This window comes from Chiloscyllium plagiosum, unplaced genomic scaffold, assembly GCF_037043375.1.
Source record: "Chiloscyllium plagiosum isolate Xiang-an unplaced genomic scaffold, Cpla_swu_hap1 HiC_scaffold_6, whole genome shotgun sequence".
NCBI lineage: Eukaryota > Metazoa > Chordata > Chondrichthyes > Orectolobiformes > Hemiscylliidae > Chiloscyllium > Chiloscyllium plagiosum.
Window position 1 is genome coordinate 55,861,882 of NW_028270144.1, and position 21,431 is coordinate 55,883,312.

Sequence of the window (21,431 nt, forward strand, 5' to 3'; positions counted from 1 at the left end):
CCTAGTGCCTGACTATCATTCTCTCAACTCTACCCCTCGTCATCATGACCTGATTTGCAGGTTCCCTCAGACATCTGACTTTCATTGCCTTTTCCCCATGATGCGACTCTCATCTCCTTCTCCTCCTGTCCAAGACATAATCTCTCTGTAAAACCTCCAGCTGCAACACCATGGCTCCGGGCTTCAGGCTGCTCGCACCTTCTCCAATCACAGACTGGTGACATACTGGAGAGAATGAGCCACTAATTTTGGAGGAGCAGTTCGTTGCAAAATCTTCCACTTATACTTATCTGTATTTGAAATTTTAGCTACAAATAAAACATAAATAACACAAACTAATACATTATTTTCAAGAACAACAACCTTTCTCATTGTATCTATTTTCCCTGGTCTATGATCCTTCTCACACAAGGGTACGTAATTATTATGGGAACTCTGTGAATGAGCTGTAAATTAATCTATCATTTAAGCAGATGCCAGGTGGTATGATTTGCTGTGGCACGCCACATGTGGCTGAGGGGCCCTAGGTTGGCATGTAATCTTAAACAAAAAATACAGACAGCCTAAATAATTACCAGCTGGGTACTGGACTCAATATGATGCCTCAAAGCTTGTATGAAGGAGACAGGGCTATCATTTACTTGAATCCTGTAAACAAATGACAAACCATCAGGAAATAATTAACACAATGGGTTTAACAACTCATAAGTTATGATAATACAAAACATATAAAGAGAGAAATGGTAATTTGGTGTTTTCAGGCTGAACGGTTTGTCGCGGCATTCCCCAGGGATCAGTGTTAGGAAAATTGCTTTTCATTATTTAATTTAATACTTGAGGCATGCAGGGGACAATGTTAAAGTTTTCAGAGTATTGGTGGAGTTGGTGGATAGATGGCAGTTGAATTTCAATGCAAAGAAGTGTGAGGTGATACAGTTTGACCAACCTTCGCATACATCGCATCATCCTCCACCACGTCCGCCACCTGCAAACAGACCCACCACTAGGGATATATTTCCCTCTCCAGCCCTATCTGCAATCCGGAGAGACCATTCTCTCCGTGAGTCTCTCATTAGATCCAAGCACCTCACCAGTCCAATCTCACTCCTAGCACCTTCGCCTGCCACCGAGCAAATGCAAAACCTGTGCCCACACCTCCCCCCTCACCTCCATCCAAGGCCCCAAAGGATCTTTCCACATCCAACAGAAATTCACCTGTACTTCCACGCACGTTATCTCTGTATCTGTTGCATCCAATGTGGTCTCCTCTATATTGGGAGATAGGACGCCAATTTGAGGATTGTTTCAGAGGACATCTCTGGGACACCCGCACCAACTAACCCCATCGCCCCATGGCTGAACATTTTAACCCCTGTGCCACTCCACCAACGACGTGGAGGTCATGGGCCTCCTCCATCGTCAAACACTTACTACCCGACACCTGGACGAAGAACACCTCATCTTCTGCCTTGGGACCCTGCAACCACACAGGATCAATGTGGATTTCACCAGTTTCATTTCCCCTCCTCCCACCTTATTCCAGTCCCCAAGGCTTCAACTCAGCACTGCCCCATTGATCGGTCCTACCTGTCCACTTTCCTTGCTTCCCACCCATCCGCTCTAGCCTCTCCTCCAACCTATCACTTCGACCGCACCTTCATCTACCTTTCACATTCCCAGCTACCTTCTCCCCAGCCCCATCCACCTCCCATTTATCTCTCAGTGTACCGACCCACAAGCTTCATGCCTGATGAAAGGCTTATGCCCGAAATGTCAATTCTCCTGCTCCTTGGATGCTGCCTGACCTGCTGTGTTTTTTCAGCAACACACTCTCTATACATTTTGATCAAAGGAACATGGTGGAACAGTATAAAATAAAGAGGACTACTCTAAAGGGTGTGCAGGAGCAGAGAGATTGGGTCTGCATATGCAAACATAAAAACAAATGACAGAGCAGGTGGACAGTATGGTAATGAAAGCATACAGTGTCCTAGGCTGTACTAATAGCAGTGTATAATACAACAGCAGGGAGGTAATGCTTGGATAGTAAAAGATATGATATCCACCTTAACTGAAGCACTGTGTGCATTTCTGGGCATCATTCTTCAGGAAGGATGTACAAGAGATTTATGAGAATAAAGAGGTAAAAACAATGACTGCAGATGCTGGAAACCAGATTCTGGATTAGTGGTGCTGGAAGAGCACAGCAGTTCAGGCAGCATCCAAGGAGCAGCGAAATCGACGTTTTGGGCAAAAGCCCTTCATCAGGAATAAAGGCAGAGAGCCTGAAGCATGGAGAGATAAGCTAGAGGAGGGTGGGGGTGAGGAGAAAGTAGCATAGAGTACAATAGGTGAGTGGGGGAGGGGATGAAGGTGATAGGTGAGGGTGGAGTGGATAGGTGGAAAAGAATAGTTCCAGCGATGAGAAATTTCAGATATGAAGATAGACTGGTGAAGCTGGAACTGTTTTCCGGGGACAGAAGAACGCAGAGGAAATTTGATACAATTTTAAAACTCATGATATGTTTTGGCATAGAAATAAGAAGAAACAATTCCAACTTGTAAAAGCATCAAAAAAAGGGCACACATTTTAAATGATTTTCAAAAGAGGTAAATGTAATGTGAGAAGAAATCTTTTCACACAATGAGCAATCCAATTCTGAAATGCAGTGATGGGCATTTGTTGGAAGCAAATTCAATGAGGCATTCAAGAGAACATTTGATAGATATTTAAACAGAATTATTGTGCAGGGTTACAGAAACATAATCCACAATTGAGCAGCTAACTAGTGCTTAATCTGCCAGGGGCTTTTGGTGGGGGTCTATGCCATATAGGAGGAGAAAGTGAGGTCTGCAGATGCTGGAGATCAGAGCTGAAAATGTGTTGCTGGAAAAGCACAGCAGGTCAGGCAGCATCCAGGGAACAGGAGAATCGACGTTTCGGGCATAAGCCCTTCTTCAGGAATGAGGAAAGTTTGTCCAGCAGGCTAAGATAAAAGATAGGGAGGAGGGACTTGGGGGAGGGGCGTCAGAAATGTGATAGGTGGAAATATAGGCCAATGCAGACAAACAGGAGACTCGAAGAACACAGCAAGTCAGGCAGCATCAGGAGGTGGAGAATTCAACATTTTGAGTCAAGACCCTTCATCAGAATTGGGCAGAGGAAGGGAGCTCAGAAATACATGGTGGGGTGGGGTGGAAATGGTGGTGAGGCTGGTGGGAAAGATAGCTGGGATGGCAATAGGTGGATGCAGGTAGAGGGTTTTTGTCATAGGTCAGTGGGAAGGGTGGAGCAGATAGGTGGGAAGATTGATTGATGGACAGGTAAGGTCAGGTCAAGGAGACAGGGAGAAGGGTAAAGATTGGACATGTGATGAGGTTGGGGGTTTGGAGATAGTGAAGCTAGTGAGGACTATGTTGAGGCCTGTTTGATCGATGGGAGGGATGAATCTGGAAGGTAACTGAAAGGAAGGATCGAGCGTTGGAATGGAAAGGAGGAGGTGGAAGTGGAAAGGGAGCTGGGGGTTGGGTGAAATGTTTATGTGAAATAGGAGAATTCAATGTTAAGTCCTCCAGGCTGTAGGCTGCCCAGGTGGAAGGTAAGTTGTAAATAGTGCCGAAGGATGTTGTGGGTTACAGAAGGACATAGCTAAGATGCAGAGCTGGGCTGAGGAGTGGCAAATGGAGTTTAATCCAGGAAAATGTGAGGTAGTTCACTTCGGAAGAAGTAACGGGAATGCAGAGTATTGGGCTAATGGTAAAATTCTTGGCAGTGAAGATGAACAGGGACATCTCTGTGTCCAGGTGTATAAATCCCTGAAAGTTCCCGTCCAGGTTGATAGGGTTGTTAAGAAGGCATATGGTGCGTTGGCATTTATTGGTAGGGAGATTCAGTTTCGGAGCCACGATTTCATGCTTCAGCTGTACAAGACACTGGTAAGGCCACATCTGGAGTGTTGCGTACAGTTCTGGTCACTGCATTATAGGAAGGATGCAGAAGCTTTGGAAAGAGTTCAGAGGAGATTTACTAGGATGTTGCCTGGTATGGTAGCAAGGTCTTACGAGGAAAGGCTGAGGGAACTGAGGCTGTTTTCATTGGAGAGAAGAAGGTTGAGAGGTGGCTTAATCAAGATGTGTAAGATAATCAGAGCGTTAGATAGAACGGACAGTGAGAGCCTTTTTCCTCAGATGGTGAAGGCTAACATGAGGGTACGTAGCTTTAAATTGAGGGGTGATAGATTCAGGACAGATATCAGGGGTAGTTTCTTTACTCAGGGAATAGTAGGGGCATGGAACGGCCTGCCTGCAACAGTAGTAGACTCGCCGACGTTGAGGGCATTTAGATGGGCATTTGACATACATATGGATAGTAATGGAATAGTGTAGGTTATATGGGTATCAGATTAATTTCACAGGTCAGTGCAACATCGAGGGCCTGCACTGCGCTGTAATGTTCTATGTTCTATGACTGACGAAGAGATAGGCGTGGCTAGGTCCTATGGCTACCCCTTGGATTTGGAAAAAGTTGGAAGAATTGGTACAGTCTAGGTGACCATTTCACTGAGCATTGTCACCAGGTCCTAAATGGCTAGTCTGACCTCCTGTTCACAGCCCATTTCAATTCAGACCTTCTTCACCTCCCGACCCTGTCTTCCAGCTACCAACTGGATTCATCCCTCCCATCAACTAAAAAGGCCCCAACATAGTCCTCACTGGCTTCACTATCTCTGCACCCTCAACCTTATCCCATGTCCAGCACTTACTCTCCTCCTGTCCCTTTGACCTGACCTTACAATTCATCACCCTTCCCACTGACCTATCGCAATTATCCCCTAACTGCATCCACCTATCACTATCCCACTTGCCTTTCCCCAGCCCTACGCCCCACATTTATCTCTGAGCTCCTTTCCCCTTTCTAAAACCTGATGAAGGGTCTTGACTCGAAATGTTGACTTCTGCACTTTCTGGTTTTGCCTGGCTTGTTGTGTTCTTCAAAGCCTCCTGTTTGTCTACTTTGGATTCCAGCATCTGCAGTTTTTATTTTGTCTCTCTGCAATATAGGCCAGCTGTCTAGCCCACCAGTTTCGTCCCTACTCCTGAGTTCATCTCTATAGTACCAGAGCTTGGCAGAGGCATAGGTGAGTGCTGAAATTTGCAGAACACCCACCACATGTAAATAAATAATTAAAGATCAAGAAGCTTGTTATAGACACAACTGACCTTGACAATACAATGCCCACACTAAAATGTCTCCCACCTGCCCTCACCCTCCGCCCAAAGAAAACTTCCTGGTGTGTGAATAAAGTAAGATTTTTCTCTTTCTTTTTTATTGGTTGATTGGTAAACACTTTTTTTTTCTTTAATTTATCTATTATTTGATATTATAGTTGGATTAAGTTAAGTTTAAGAGTAAAAATGCAGGAGATGCCAGACCCGTGTTATGCTCCTCTTGCTGATGTGCCCGACTCCTTCACATGCAGTAAGTGTGTCCTGCTGCAGCTTTTGTTAGACCACATGACGGCTCTGGCGCTGCAAATGGACTCATTTTGGAGCATCGTGGATAGCACTTTTAGTGAATTGGTCACATCGCAGATTAGGACCGCTGAGGGAGAAAGGATATGGGTGACCAAAAGGCAGAGAAAAAGCAGGTAGGCGGTGCAGGTGTCCCTTGCAGTCATCTCCCTCCAAAACAGGTATACCATTTTGGATACTGTTGGGGGAAGATGGCTCACCAGGGGAAGGCAGCAGTAGCCAGGGCAGCATGGTAGCTCAGTGGTTGGTAATGCTGCCTCACAGCGCCAGGGACCTGGGTTTGATTACAACCGAGGGTGACTGTCTGTGTGGAGTTTGCACATTCTCTCTGTGTTCTGCGTGAGTTTCCTCCAGGTGCTCTGGTTTCCTCCCACAATCCGATGATGTGCAAGTTAGGTGACTTGGCTATGCTAAATTGCCCATAGTGTGCAGGGATGTGTGGATTAGGTGCATTAGTCAGGGGTAAATGTAGGGTAATAGGGTAAGGGTCTGGGTGGGTTACTTTTCAGAGGGTCGATGTGGACTTGTTGCACTGAATGGCCTATTTCCACACTGTAGGGATTTTATGTTCAAAGATGAGTGGTAGGGATTTTATGTTCGAGCCAGATTCGTAGCACTGTGGCTGGCTCTGCTGTTCAGAAGGGTAGGAAAAAGACTGGAAGGGCTATAGTCATAGGGATTCAATTGTAAGGGAGTAAACAGGTGGTCCTGTGTTCAAAAACGAGACTCCCAAATGGTATGTCGTCTCTCTGGTGCACAGGTCAGGGATGTCTCAGATCAGCTGCAGGACATTCTAAAGGGGGAGGGTGAACAGCCAGCTGTCATGGTGCAAACATGCATCAATGATGTAAGTAAAAATTCAGATGATGTCCTACAAGCAGAATTTAGGAAGTGATGAGCCAAGTTTAAAAGTAAGACCACAGAGGTAGTAATCTCAGGATTGCTACCAGTGCCATGTGCTAGTCAGAGTAGAAATGAAAGAATAGGCAGGATTAATGCATGGCTTGAGAGATGGTGCAGGAGGGAAGGGTTCAGATTTTTGGGACACTGGGACTGGTTCTGGGGGAGGTGAGACTATGACAAATTGGACGGTCTACACCTGGGCCAGACTTGAACCAATGTCCTAAAGGGTGCTTTTGCTAACGGTGTTAGGGAGGGTTTAAACTAATGTGGCAGGGGATGGGAACCAAACAAGGAGATTAGTTGACAGGAAGGAGGTAGGAATTAAAGCCTGTAAAGAACTAAATAATGAAGTCAACGTCACTAAGGAGAAGAGTAGGCAGGGAGCAGAAGATGAAGCAAAGGGATATGTGGCCTGAAGTGCATTTGTTTTAATGCGAAAAGTGTAGGAGGTAAGCAGATGAACTTAGGGCTTCAATTAGTACCTGAGAGTATGATGTTAGACTTGGTTGACAGAAGGGCATGATTGGTAACAAAATTTCCCAGGATATAGATGGCAGGATAGAGAGGGAGGTAGAAGGGTGGAACAAATGCATTACTGTCAGAGAGGATATCACAGCTGTGATGAAAGATGGCACTATGGAGGACTCAAGCAGTAAGGCAAATGGGCAGAGCTCAGAAATAGGAAGGGTGCGGTAACAATGTTGGGGCTGTACTACAGGCCTCCCAACAGTAAGCATGAGATAAAGATACAAATATGTAAACAGATTATGGAAAGATGTAACAGCAACAGGGTGGTGGTAATGGCAGATTTTAATTTTCCCAACATTGACTGGGATTCATTTCGTGTTAGAGGTCTAGATGGAGCAGAATTTGTAAGGAGCATCCAGGAGGGTTTTCTAGAGCAGAATGTAAATAGTCCAACTCGAGAGGGGACCATACTGAACCTGGTGTTGGGGAATGAGCTCAACTAGACAGCTGAAATTTCAGTAGGGGAATACTTTGGGAATAGTGATCACAATACTGTAAGTTTTAGAATCGTCATGAACAAAGACCAGAGAGGTCCTAAAGGAAGAGTGCTAAACTGGTAGAAGGCCAACTACTGCAAAATTCGGCAGGAGCTGGGAAACATGGATTGGGAGCAACTGTTTGAAGGTAAATTCACATTTAATATGAGGGCTCTTAAATAATGCAGGTCAGACATGCCCCTGTGAAAATAAGGGATAGAAGTGGAAAGATTAAGGAACCATGGATGACAGATGAAATTGTGCAACTATCTAAGAGGGATAATGAAGCATATATAAGACCTAAGTGACTGAAAACAGATGAAGCTCTGGAAGAATATTGCGAAAGTAGGTCCAATCCAAAATGAGGAATTAAGAGGGCTAAAAGGGGTCATGAGATATCTTTAACAAACAGGGTTAAGGGAAATCCCAAAGCCTTTTATTCGTATATTAGGAGCAAGAGACTAACTAGAGAAAGGGTTGGCCTATTCAAGGACAAAGGAGGAAAGTTATGCGTGGAGTCAGAAAAAAATGGGTGAGATTCTTAATGAGTACTTTGCATCGGTATTCACTGAGGAGACGGACATGATGAATGTTGAGGTTCGGGATAGATGTTTGATTACTTTAGGTCAAGTCAGCATAAGGAGCGAGGAAGTGTTGCGTATTCTAAAAAGCATTAAGGTGGACAAGTCCCAGGACCAGATGGGATCTATCCCAGGTTACTGAAGGAAGTAAGAGAAGAAATAGCTGGGGCCTTAACAGATATCTTTGCAGTATCCTTAAATACAGGTGAGGTCCCAGAGGACTAGAGAATTGTTAATGTTGTCCCCTTTTTTAAAAACGGTAGCAGGGATAATCCAGATAATTATAGACCAGTGAACCTGACATCAGGAAGCTGCTGGAGAATATACTGAGGGATAGGATCTATTCCCATTTGGAAGAAAATGGATTTATCAGTCGTAGGCAGCAATGTCTTGTGCAGGGAAAATTATGTTTTACCAACTTAAGAGAATTCTTTGTGGAAGTGACAAAGTTGATTGAGGGAAGTGCTGTAGATGTCATTTACATGGACTTCAATAAGGTGTTTGATATGGTTATCCATGGTAGGCTGATAGAGAAAGTAAAGTCATAGAGGTCCAGGGTATACTAGGTAGATGGATAAAGAACTGGCAGGGCAACAGGACACAGTGTAGTAGTGGAAGGGAGTTTCTCAAAATGGAGAACTGGGACCAGCGGTGTTCCACAGGGATCCGTATTGGGACCCTTTTGTTTGTGATATATGCAAGTAATCTGAAGGAAGATATAGGTGGTCTGATTAGCAAGTTTGCAGATGACACTAAGATTGGTGGAGTAGCAGATAGTGAAGGGGACTGTCAGAGAATGCAGCAGAATATAGATTGGACAGTTGCACAGAGAAATAGCAGATGGAGTTCAATCTGAACAAATGCGAGGCGATGCATTTAGGAAGATCTAATTCTAGAACAAACTATACAGTAAATGGAAAAACTCTGGGGAGAACTGATGTACAGATAGATCAGGTGTGTTCAGGTCCATTGTGCCCTGAAAGTGGCAACGCAGGTCAATAGAGTGGTCAAGAAGGCATACTGCATACTTTCCATCATCAGACAGGATATTGAGTACAAGAGTGGCAGGTCTTATTATAGTTGTATAAGACTTTGATTTGGCCACATTTGGATTACTGCGTATAGTTCTCATCGCCACATTACCGAAAGGATGTGGATGCTTTGGCGAGAGTGCAGAGTAGGTTCACCAGGATGTTGCCTGGTATGGAGGGCGCTAGCTATGAAGAGAGGTTGAGTATTAAGATTATTTTCATTAGAAAGATGGAGATTGAGGGGGACCTGACTGAGGTCCACAAAATCATGAAGGGTATAGGCAGGGTGGATAGCAAGAAGCTTTGTCCCAGAGTGGGGGATTCAATTACTAGGGGTCACAAGTTCAAAGTGAGAGAGGAAATGCTTAAGGGAGATATGCGTAGAAAGTTCTTTACACAGAGGGTGATGGGTGCCTGGATTGCGTTGCCAGCAGAGGTGATAGAGACCATAGCTTCATTTAAGATGCACCTAGACAGATACATGAATGGGCAAGGAACAGAGGGATACAGATCCTTCGAACATACACAAGTTTAGGTAGAGGATCTGAATCGGCGCAGGCTTGGAGGGCCGAAGGGCCTGCTCTTGTGCTGTAATTTTGTTTGTTCTTGCTCTTTGTTCTAATACGAGATCCCTTATTGCAGCTGTAACCTAGTTCAACCAGGGAGTCCTAGCTAATAGATATAAATAGAAGTGTCAGAGGTTCTGCTGGCTCTGAGATGTAGGACCAGTGTCAAGTATTATGCATGCGTAAATAGAGGGTGACTTGGTGATGGAACACCGGCCTCTGGAGTTATTTCAATGGCAATGAGAGAAACAAATATATTCCTGAAGAAATTCTGCTCACAACAGTTGTCTATGAGTTGGAGTAGGTATTTCTGGTATCATGCTATTATTTGGGGAGCTTGACTCGTTTACTCTGGCCATGAAAAACTGGGTCCAGTATGTGGAAAGAATGCATTATCTTCTCGCAGCAAATGACTTTGGGGCAAATGAAAAGTAATGACAGCTTGCAGACCTGGATTAAACTCCATCTGCCATTTATCCACCCGTGTCTTCAAGTGATCTATATCCTGCTGTATGCTTTGACAAGTTTCTACACTATCCACAGCTCCACGGATCTTTGTATTGTCTGCAAACTCACTAACTCACCCATCTACATTTTTATCCAAGGCATTTATGTATATATCACAAACAGCAGAGGTCCCAGTACGGATCCCTGTGGAATCCCTAGTCATGGACCTCCAGCTAGAAAAACACCCTTCCACTATTAGCCACCGCTTTCTGTGAGTAAGCCAATTCTGAATCCATGTGACCAAGTCACTGTGCATACAATGCAACTTCAACTTCTGGATGGTCCTGCCATGAAGGACCCTACCGAAAGCCTTACTAAAATCCATTTAGATGGCATCCACTCCATCACCCTCATTGAACACCTTTGCCACTTCCTCAATATTCAATCCAGTTAGTAAGGTATAACCTGCCTCTCACTAAAGCCATGCTGACTGTCCCTTATTAGGTCTTGCTTTTTCAAATGCACCTGTATCCTAACCCTAAGAATTATCTGCAATAGCTTCCCAACCACTGACGTGATACTCACTGGCCTATAGTTTCTTGGATTATCCCTATTTCCCCTCTTGAACAGAGGAACACTATTAGCTACTTGCCAGTCTTCGGGACCCCTCCAACGACTAGAGAGGATACAAAGATCTTGGTCAATGCCCCAGCAATCTGCTCTCTTGCCTCCCTCAATGACCTGGGGTAGATACCATAGGGTCCTGGGGATTTACCCACCTTAAAAGTGCTCTTCAAGAGACCTAACACCACTCATTTCTTCATCTCAAAATGCCCTAACGTATTAGTATGCTCCACATTAATCTAGCTATCCTCCATATCCTTCTCCTGGGTAAATACTGATGCAAAATACTCATTTCGGATCTCACCCACATTCTCTGCCTCTAAACACAGTTTCCATCTTTTATCCTTGAGTCTTCCTACTTTCTGCCTAGTTATTCTCTTATTTTTAATGTATGCATGTCATGTGTGAATAACCAGGATGATCAATAATGAGCACTTGGAAAACTTGGACATAGTGCTTAAATGTTTCTCCCAGGCAGGTGTCTGCTTCAGAAGGGAAAAATGTGTGTTCCGGACACCTCAGGTGACCTAGGAGGAAGTGAGGACTGCAGATGCTGGACAGCAGAGTCGAAAAGTGTGGTGTGGAAAAGCACAGCCAGTCAGGCAGCAGCCGAGGAGCAGGAGAGTCAACGTTTCAAGCATAAGCTTCCCGATGAACAGTACCACACTTTTCCACCTCAAATGACCTACTTAGGCTACAGAGTTGACAACACTGGGTTACACCCATTGGAAGATAAAATGGGAGGGATCAAGTTGCCCCAGCTTCAACGTTTGCACTGGTGCTTAGGTCTTTATTTGGATTGGTGAATTATTATGGAATTAATATGTAACCTGGCCTCCATTGGGACCTACTGCAAAAAGGTCAGCCTTGCAAATGGTCATGTAGTCTTCAGGGAAGTGAAGAAGCAGCTATCGTTGAGTTAAGTGTTAGCTCACTACAATCCCAAGAAAGATACTGACATACCATGCCTCCCGATGTGGCATTGGGGTAATGTTGACTCAAAGACCCAATGGAGAGGAATGCCCATAGCATATGGTTCCGAGATTGGCCGATGCTAAACACAAGAATGCCCAGATAGAGAAGGAAAGTTTGGCAGTTATCTTTGGTGTGAGAAGGTTCTACCAATACCTTTATGGACATTAATTTGTGATAGCAACAGACCACAAACCCCTGTTATGGCAACTTAAAGAAGACAAGGAAGTGCAGCACATAGCTTCTGGTCGAATTTAACAATGGGCCCTTATTCTCAGTGCACACAATTACAAGATGGAACACCGACCAGGCGAATGTGGATGCCTTGAGCTACCTCTCACTGGCAGATATCCCATTGGGTGGTACCTTCCCTGGAAGATTCCATTCTGGTTTTAATCTTTCTGGACACTTTTCTGATCACCAGGGCTGAGAGATAAATGGGAGGGGGGTGGGACTGGGGGGGAAGGTAGCTGAGAATGCAACCGTACATGAAGAAGTGGGTGAAGGTGATAAGTCAGAGAGGAGGGTGGAGTGGATAGATGGGAAAGACGATTGACAGGTCAAGACGGTGGTGCAGAGTTTGAGGCTTGGGACTGGGATAAGGTGATGGGAGGATAAATGAGGAAACTGGTGAAATGCACATTAATCCTGTGTGGTTCCAGGATCCCAAGGCATTGAGAGTGGTAAGGGTTTGGTGATGGAGGAGGCCCAGGACCTGTATGTCCTTGGCAGATTGGGAGGGGAGTTGTAATGTTCAGCCATGGGGCGTTGGGGTTTGTTAGTGCAGGTGTCCCAGAAATGTTCTCTGAAACAATCCGGAAGTTGGCATCTTGCTCCTTGGACCTGCTGCCCTTTTCCAGCACCACATCCTTCGACTCTAATCTCCATATCTGTTGTCTTCACCTTTTCCAAAAAGGAAATAAAATATTGAGGGGTTTGAATAGAGTTCATGGGAGTTTTCTTCCCCCTAGGATGGGGAGAATTTTAAGACAAGGGAGCACGTTTGTGAAGGTGAAAGGACAGAAACTTTAACAAGACATGAGGGGCAAAATGTTTACACAGTGGGTGGTTTGTGTATGGAATGAACTTCCTGAAGAAGTGGTAGACGTGGGTACAATTACAGGGTTTAGAAGACATTTAGATAAGTACATGAATAGGGAGAAAGTGAGGACTGCAGATGCTGGAGATCAGAGTCAAAAAGCGTGGTGCTGCAAAAGCACAGCCAAGGAGCAGGAAAATTGACGTTTCGATCAGGAATGATGAAGAGCTTATGCTCGAAACATCGATTCTCCTGCTCCTCAGATGCTGCCTGATCAGCTGCGCTTTTCCAACACCACACGTTTTGACTAAGTAAATGAATAGGAAATGTTTGGAGAGATATGGGCCAGGAGCAGGCAGGTGGGACTAGTTTAGTTTGGAATTATGTTCAGCATGGACTGCTTGGACCGAAGGGTCTGCTTCGGTGTTGTATGACTCTTAAGTTATGTCTGGTGGCCAGGATTGGATACACACATATCTGTGTTGTTGGGGCAGTGCCCAGAGTGCCAACAAAGACAAAGTTTACCACCACCAGTTCCCTCACATTTGTCGGAGTGGCCGAGTAAACCCCGGACTCAGTTACGTATCAATTATGCCAGTCCTTTCATGGGATCTATAAACTTGATCATTGTGGATGCCCATTCAAAGTGGATAGAGTTCATTCAGCAAGTTCAGGGATGATGATTGAAACGCTGTGAGCAATACATGGATTCCTGGAAGTATTCCTGGTCACAGACAATGGGACACCATTTATCAGCTGAGATTTTGAGTATTTCCTAAAATTGAATGACATTCAGTGTGTTTGGACAGCTCCAGACCATGGTTTGATGGAAAGAGCAGTTCAAACATTGAAGGCAGGCTTAAAGAAACAGCCCACACTTTACTTGATACCAAACTGCCTGGCTCCTGTTTGATAATGGTACCACCCTTCACGTGGCTGCAGGGAAGCTCCTGCAGCGTTGCAGATGGGGAGAACATCTCACACCAGGTTAATCCTGATATTTCTGGACATCTGGGTTGGGGGGAGGGAGCGTGAAATGGCATCAGTGATGCCAATGCTGGCCACATGCCTCCTTTAAGCGAGAGAGACAGTTCACTTCACGATGTTGAAACTATAAAATAGCCCTATATGGCTATGAGGCAAGGTCAACACGAGGTCAGGCACTGTGACATACAAAGTTTGGATAGGTAAGGCGGTCCTGAACAAACCTGTGGATCACATGAAAGCTGCTACCTTGCAAACAGTGGATAAACAAAAAAAAAACCTGGCCCCTGAGAACCAGGTCAAAGAAGCCTCCAGAGTCCGAGATGCCTGCAGCCTCTGTCACATACTTGGTACCGTCATTGCCTGAAAAGGAGGATTTTCTTCCAAGACACTCTGGGCACAAGAGACAGGCTCTAGTCTACTATACACCACCCACATCAGAGTTGAAGGAACTGGACCTGGTGTGAAAACGTCCAAGGAGAATGCTAAGAAAAAGAACAGATCTGCATCCCACTACTGTGTGTGAGGGAGGTGGGGGGAGGCCGGGTGGGAAGTGGATTGTAGTAATTGGAATGAGGGCTATATGGATCTCATTGACTATGAAATCCTGATCGGGGTTGTTAATCTGGGCCAACAAGGGAGCCTTGGCTGACAAATAGGAGTCTGACGAATGCTCTCAATATGTTTAGGGAGAGCTGGGCACCACGGAGGATAGAGTACTTTATTTCTGATTCCAATTCCATTTTGATTTAATCCCTATCATTTTCTTTCACTTTCTTCACGTAAGCATTGCCCTTATTAGATTTTGCTTCTTATTGGTTCACTAACCACATGGGTATTTTCCTGGTAGTGGGAAGTATGCAAATAAAATGTCTTTTTACTGAGTCACTGCACATACACACACAAGCACAAGTGATGTGGGGATATAATATGCACAATAAAAAAAGAGAAAAACTCAAGAATCTCATATATTCTCTTCAATTCTTGGGAATGGCTCTGAACTAGCTGGTCAGAGACAATGTACTGTATATGTGCAAATAAAGGGTGATTTGGTGACAGGATACTGACCTCCGTGGAGTTATTTCAGTGACATAGCTTAAAGGTCCATATCGAGGCATTACGTTAACCACTTTGTGAAGGCGAAGTGAAGCTGAGATGAAACTGAAGCTTGGAGGAATCCTTGTGTAATAAATCCAACAACAATGTTGAAGTCAGCAATTACAAAATTGCTACCAAGCACAACAAGAATAGGAACTTTCACTGTCTGCTGCATTGCCTCCAGGAGGAATAAATCAGTGAAGATCCATCAAGGAGGTGAAGAAGAATAATTAGACCCACAATATACAGATCTTGCTGACATTATCTATTACTCTCCCAAACCCAATTTAGGTGGAAACAAAGGGTGACCTTGACTCCCATCAATTAACTGCACCATCTGCTATAGCAGGACTTGGGTTCAGATAGAATGAGTAGCTATTCTATCCTGGTGGTCATCAAGGTTGTGGGCGGCACGGTGGCACAGTGGTTAGCACTGTTGCCTCACAGCGCCAGAGACCCGGGTTCAATTCCCGACTCAGGCGACTGACTGTGTGGAGTTTGCACGTTCTCCCCGTGTCTGCGTGGGTTTCCTCCGGGTGCTCCGGTTTCCTCCCACAGTCCAAAGATGTGCAGGGTCAGGTGAATTGGCCATGCTAAATTGCCCGTAGTGTTAGGTAAGGGGCAAATGTAGGAGTATGGGTGGGTTGCGCTTCGGCGGGTCGGTGTGGACTTGTTGGGCCGAAGGGCCTGTTTCCACATTGTAATGTAATCTAAAAAAAAAGGTTACATCTGTCCTTAGTTTTTTATGAGCACCTGTTTGGCAGCTCCCAATTGTTGAGTTATTAGATATGCCATTTTTTCCCGATTGTACCAAGTTGTATCTTTCCTCCGTGACAAGGAGAGCCAATCAGCCAACATCACTTGCTTCATCCAGCTGCAGGACGCTTTATCTGCATCCACATTGCTTTTAGATTAGATTACTTGGTGTGGAGACAGGCCCTTCGGCCTAAGAAGTCCACACCGAACCGCCGAAGCGCAACCCACCCAGACCCATTCCCCCTTCACCTAACACTATGGGCAATTTAGCATGGCCAATTCACCTAACCTGCACATTTTTTGGACTGTGGGAGGAAACCGGAGCACCCGGAGGAAACCCACGCAGACATGGGGAAAATGTGCAAACTGCACACAGTCAGTCGCTTGAGGCGGGAATTGAACCCGGGTCTCTGGCGCTGAGAGGCAACAGTGCTAACCACCGTGCCACCGTGCTGTTTTGAGAGTGGTCCTCTCACCAATCTGCAGATTTTCTCAACCGAAAAGGCTTCCACTTGATTAGTTAAAAGCAAAATATGTTAGATTAGATTAGAGTCAAAGAGATGTACAGCATGGAAACAGACCCTTCGGTCCAACCTGTCCATGCCGACCAGATATCCCAACACAATCTAGTCCCACCTGCCAGCACCCGGCCCATATCCCTCCAAACCCATCCAAATGCCTCTTAAATGTTGCAATTGTACCAGCCTCCAACACATCCTCTGGCAGCTCATTCCATACACTTACCACACTCTGCATGAAAAAGTTGCCCCTTATGTCTCTTTTATATCTTTCCCCTCTCACCCTAAACCTATGCCCTCTAGTTCTGGACTCCCTGAAGCCAGGGAAAAGACTTTGTCTATTTATCCTATCCATGCCCCTCATAATTTTGTAAACCTCTATAAGGTCACCCCTCAGCCTCCGACGCTCCAGGGAAAACAGCCCCAGCCTGTTCAGCCTCTCCCTGTAGCTCAGATCCTCCAACCCTGGCAACATCCTTGTAAATCTTTTCTGAACCCTTTCAAGTTTCACAACATCTTTCCAATAGGAAGGAGACCAGAATTGCACGCAATATTCCAACAGTGGCCTAACTAATGTCCTGTACAGCCGTAACATGATCTCCCAACTCCTGTACTCAATACTCTGACCAATAAAGGAAAGCATACCAAATGCCTTCTTCACTATCCTATTTACCTGCGATTCCACTTTCAAGGAGCTATGAACCTGCACTCCAAGGTCTCTTTGTTCAGCAACACTCCCGAGGACCTTACCATTAAGTGTATAAGTCCTGCTAAGATTTGCTTTCCCAAAATGCAGCACCTCGCATTTACCTGAATTAAACTCCATCTGCCACTTCTCAGCCCATTGGCCCATCTGGTCAAGATCCTGTTGCAATCTGAGGTAACCCTCTTCACTGTCCACTACACCACCAATTTTGGTGTCATCTGCAAACTTACTAACTGTACCTCTTATGCTCACATCCAAATCATTTATGTAAATGACAAAAAGTAGAGGACCCAGCACCAATCCTTGTGGCACTCCACTGGTCACAGGCCTCCAGTCTGAAAAACAACCCTCCACCACCACCCTCTGACTTCTACCTTTGAGCCAGTTCTGTATCCAAATGGCTAGTTCTCCCTGTATTCCATGAGATGTAACTTTGCTAATCAGTCTCCATGGGGAACCTTGTCGAATGCCTTACTGAAGTCCACATAGATCACATCTACTGCTCTACCCTCGTCAATCTTCGTTACTTCTTCAAAACACTCAATCAAGTTTGTGAGACATGATTTTTCACGCACAAAGCCTTGTTGACTATCCCAAATCAGTCCTTGCCTTTCCAAATACATGTACATCCTGTCCCTCAGGATTCCCTCCAACAACTTGCCCATCACCAAGGTCAGGCTCACTGGTCTACAGTTCCCTGGCTTGTCTTTACCGCCCTTCTTAAATAGTGGCACCACGTTTGCCAACCTCCAGTCTTCCAGCACCTCACCTGTAACTATTGATGATACAAATATCTCAGCAAGAGGCCCAGCAATCACTTTTCTAGCTTCCCACAGAGGTCTCGAGTACACCTGATCAGGTCCTGGGGATTTATCCACTTTTAACCGTTTCAAGACATCCAACACTTCCTCCTCTGTAATCTGGACATTTTGCAAGATGTCACCATCTATTTCCCTACAGTCTATATCTTCCATATCCTTTTTCACAGTAAATACTGATGCAAAATATTCATTTAGTATCGTCCCCATTTTCTGTGGCTCCACACAAAGGCTGCCTTGCTGATTTTTGAGGGGCCCTATTCTCTCCCCAGTTACCCTTTTGTCCTTAATATATTTGTAAAAACCCTTTGTATTCTCCTTAATTCTATTTGCCAAAGCTATCTCATGTCCCCGTTTTGCCCTCCTGATTTCCCTCTTAAGTATATTCCTACTTTCTTTATACTCTTCTAAGGATTCACTTGATCTATCCTGTCTATACCTGACATACGCTTCCTTCTTTTTCTTAACCAAACCCTCAATTTCTTTAGTCATCCAGCATTCCCTATACCTACCAGCCTTCCCTTTCACCCTGACAGGAATATACTTTCTCTGGATTCTTGTTATCTCATTTCTGAAGGCTTCCCAATTAGATTAGATTAGATTAGATTCCCTACAGTGTGGAAACAGGCCCTTCGGCCCAACAAGTCCACACCAACCCTCCGAAGAGCAACCCATCCTCCTCTGATTAATGCACCTAATGCTATGGGCAATTTAACATGGCCAATTCACCTGACCTGCACATCTTTGGACTGTGGGAGTAACCGGTGCACCCGGAGGAAACCCACACAGATCTGGGAAGAATGTGCAAACTCCACACAGACAGTCGCGCGAGGCTGGGATTGAACCTGGGACCCTGGTGCTGTGAGGCAGCAGTGCTAACCACTGAGCCACTGTGTTGAAAATCTGGCCTTGAAATGTTAACACTGTTTGTCCAGCACCTTCTGTTTTTATTCTATTTTGTGAATGTCCAGCCCATCTGGGTCCCAGATCTTGGAGCTCTGCACTAGATATCCTGGCAGCTGTCACAATGTATATATGCCAGCGAACTGACAGGGTACTGTATTTTTCCAAGGTCCTTGGGCTGTTGGGACACAAGTGCTGTCTCCTCCAAATGTGGCTCATGATACTTTTAGGAAACCCTTCCACTGATGCAGAATAGCAGTACAATGCTGCCCACGCTTCCATTAGGGCCACAGTAGAACAGGTCGTAGGCCTCCTTAAGGTGAGGTTTTGATGTCTCGATCACCCCAGTGGGGTTGTGCAATATAGCCCTGAAAGGGAGTCCAACATCACTGTGTTCTTCACAAGTGGAGCTGACAAGGTGGGAAGGTAATCCACAAAATGGGGAATGACAGCAATCTTTTGAGGATGACGATTAGAATATATTACTGGGATAGATATCTGAGAGACTATGACAGAGTTATGCAATACTGAGCGCGAGGTCAGACAGAACTGAGTTGAAATCCACTTCTAGGAGGAACAATCTCACTATGTACTTCATTTCAATGTATTATTTTCTGCTGGTTCTATGGCAAGCAGTCCCTAGTAATTCCACAGCATATGTGGAACTAGCATTTTCTGAACTCTGTTCCTCACAACTTCTCTGTTGCTGAGTAAGTGTTGAGAGCGTGGTGCTGGAAAAGTACAGCAGGTCAGGCAGCATCCGAGAAGCAGGAAAATCGACATTTCAGGCATAAGCCTTTTGTCAGGAATAGAACTTGTGGACTGGGTAGCTGAGAGATAAATGGGAGGGGGGTGGGTGGAGCTGGAGGTAGGTAGCCGAGAATGCAATAGGTAGATGAAGGTGGGGGAGGTGACAGGTTGAAGAGGACGGTGGAGTGGATAAATAAGAAAGACGATGCTCAGGTCAAGAACGCGGTGCGAAGTTGGAGGCTTGAGACTGGGGGAGGGGAAATGAGGAAACTAGTGAAATCCATATTAATCCCATGTGGTTGCAGGATCCCAAAGCAGAAGATGAGGCATTCCTCCTCCAGGCGTTGGGTGGTTAGGGTTTAGCACCTACTCCTCCTCACTCTACAAGGAAAGTCCTAATTTTCTCCCTGTTGTCAAATAAATGTTTAACTGTCCATCCGAATGTATGCGTAAATGATCCAGTTTATAAGTTTTTTTCACTGTTCGGATGAGAGCAGCAGCCAGCAAGACAGGGCAGTCACACTGTACAGTACTCAAGTTTTTAACGCTTTAGTTGGCGCATGGAATCCAAATGGTATGCGTTACTGTGCCTCATGATAGGCAGCAGTTTAGGAGCAATCCTAAGGCATCTCCTTTTTCACTTTTCCTCATCAGTTAGCCTTCAATATTTCAGAGTTTGTGTAGATTGGTAAACTGTCCTGAAATGCTTGAGTATCCTGCAGGACAGCATTTAACCTGAGAAAGACAGCATTGTGTGCAGCTTCTTTCAGCAGCTCACTGCATTGAGGGAGAGTGGAGGTAACTTCATATTAGACATGTCCTAACCTAACAATGCACTCCCCTTGAAAGCTGAAACATAGGATGAATCATTGCCTGCAGAGATGTGTGGAGTCATCTCTGACTCCTTGCTTTCACTCACAAGGTGTAAGTGTGCAATATTGTATGCAGGCCAGGCCCTAACACATATTTTGTACATTATCTTGTAATACTTGAATCAGTTGAATCCAGAAAGAGTACCCATAAAGGTGAAAGACTCTGAAACAAAAACATCAATTGCTAGAAAAACTCAACAGGTTGAGCAGCAAATGTGAAGTGAAAAGAGTTAATGTTTCAGGTCCAGTGACCCTAGGGTATCTGGAGAGAAAATATATGAGCACCTCAAATTCACTGTAAGCAAAGTCAGGAGCTAACTTCCCTTTCTGCACCAAATCCTCCATGACAGATGAACAGAACACTGCAAAGAATGATAAAATTCCTGAAATGCTATGGAGCTGGGATTTTAATTTGGCACCAGCGATGCGAACATTGAAAACTTCCAGCAGCAATCAGCACTTCCCCCATGCCTGCTGCAAGTTTCTACGAGGTGGGTGCCATACAGGCCAATTGTTTACTTAGTGAGCGGCAAAATTAAACATTCCAAAAGAAAGGTCAACATGGATCTTGACAGACTGTCTGGAATATTACTAGAAAAAAAATCTGCCAAAAAACCAGGAAGTTCTGACTGTAATTTCTACAGTGTAATTCAGTGTAATACAATGTAATTCTGCAAGTACAAATTCACCCCTGAAACTTATGTGTATACATGCATGTGGATGTGGGTCTGTGGGATCTATGTGAGAGACAGAGAAAGAGAGAGAGTGTGCGTCTAGTGCGGTGGGGTCACCTGTGGTGTGACATGCACTCAAGGTCCCGGTTGGTCTCAACTGGGACCTTAGATTCATGTCACACTATTGTTTAAGAAAGGTAGCAGGAATAAACCAGGTAATTACAGACCTGTGAGCCTGACATCAGTGGTAGGGAAGCTACTGGAGAAGATACTAAGGGATAGGATATATATCCGTTTGGAAGAAAATGGGTTTATGGTTTTGGCATATGGTTTTGGCAGCATGGTTTAGTGCAGGGAAGGTCATGTCTTACAAACCTAATAGAATTTTTTGAAGAGGTGACAAAGTTGATTGATGAGGGTGAGGGCTGAAAATGTGTTGCTGGAAAAGCGCAGCAGGTCAGGCAGCATCCAAGGAACAGGAGAATCGACATTTCGGGCATAAGCCCTTCTTCAGGACCTGCCTGACCTGCTGCTCTTTTCCAGCCACACATTTTCAGCTCTGATCTCCAGCATCTGCAGTCCTCACTTTCTCCTCTGATGAGGGTGAGGATCTAAAATCGGAATTTAGGCAACAAAATATGTAGATTTTTATT

At 45.0% G+C, this 21,431-nt stretch overlaps 1 protein-coding gene across 1 annotated transcript in view; it reads right to left on the reverse strand.

Annotated features, from left to right (window-relative positions):
- LOC122551133 (piwi-like protein 4) overlaps nt 1-21,431 on the reverse strand; it is a 161,072-nt gene that overhangs the window by 53,533 nt on the left and 86,108 nt on the right. The window contains exon 12 of the mRNA XM_087987788.1: nt 576-648. Coding sequence (XP_087843914.1) covers nt 576-648 — 73 coding nt within the window. The remainder of the gene's footprint in view (nt 1-575; nt 649-21,431) is intronic.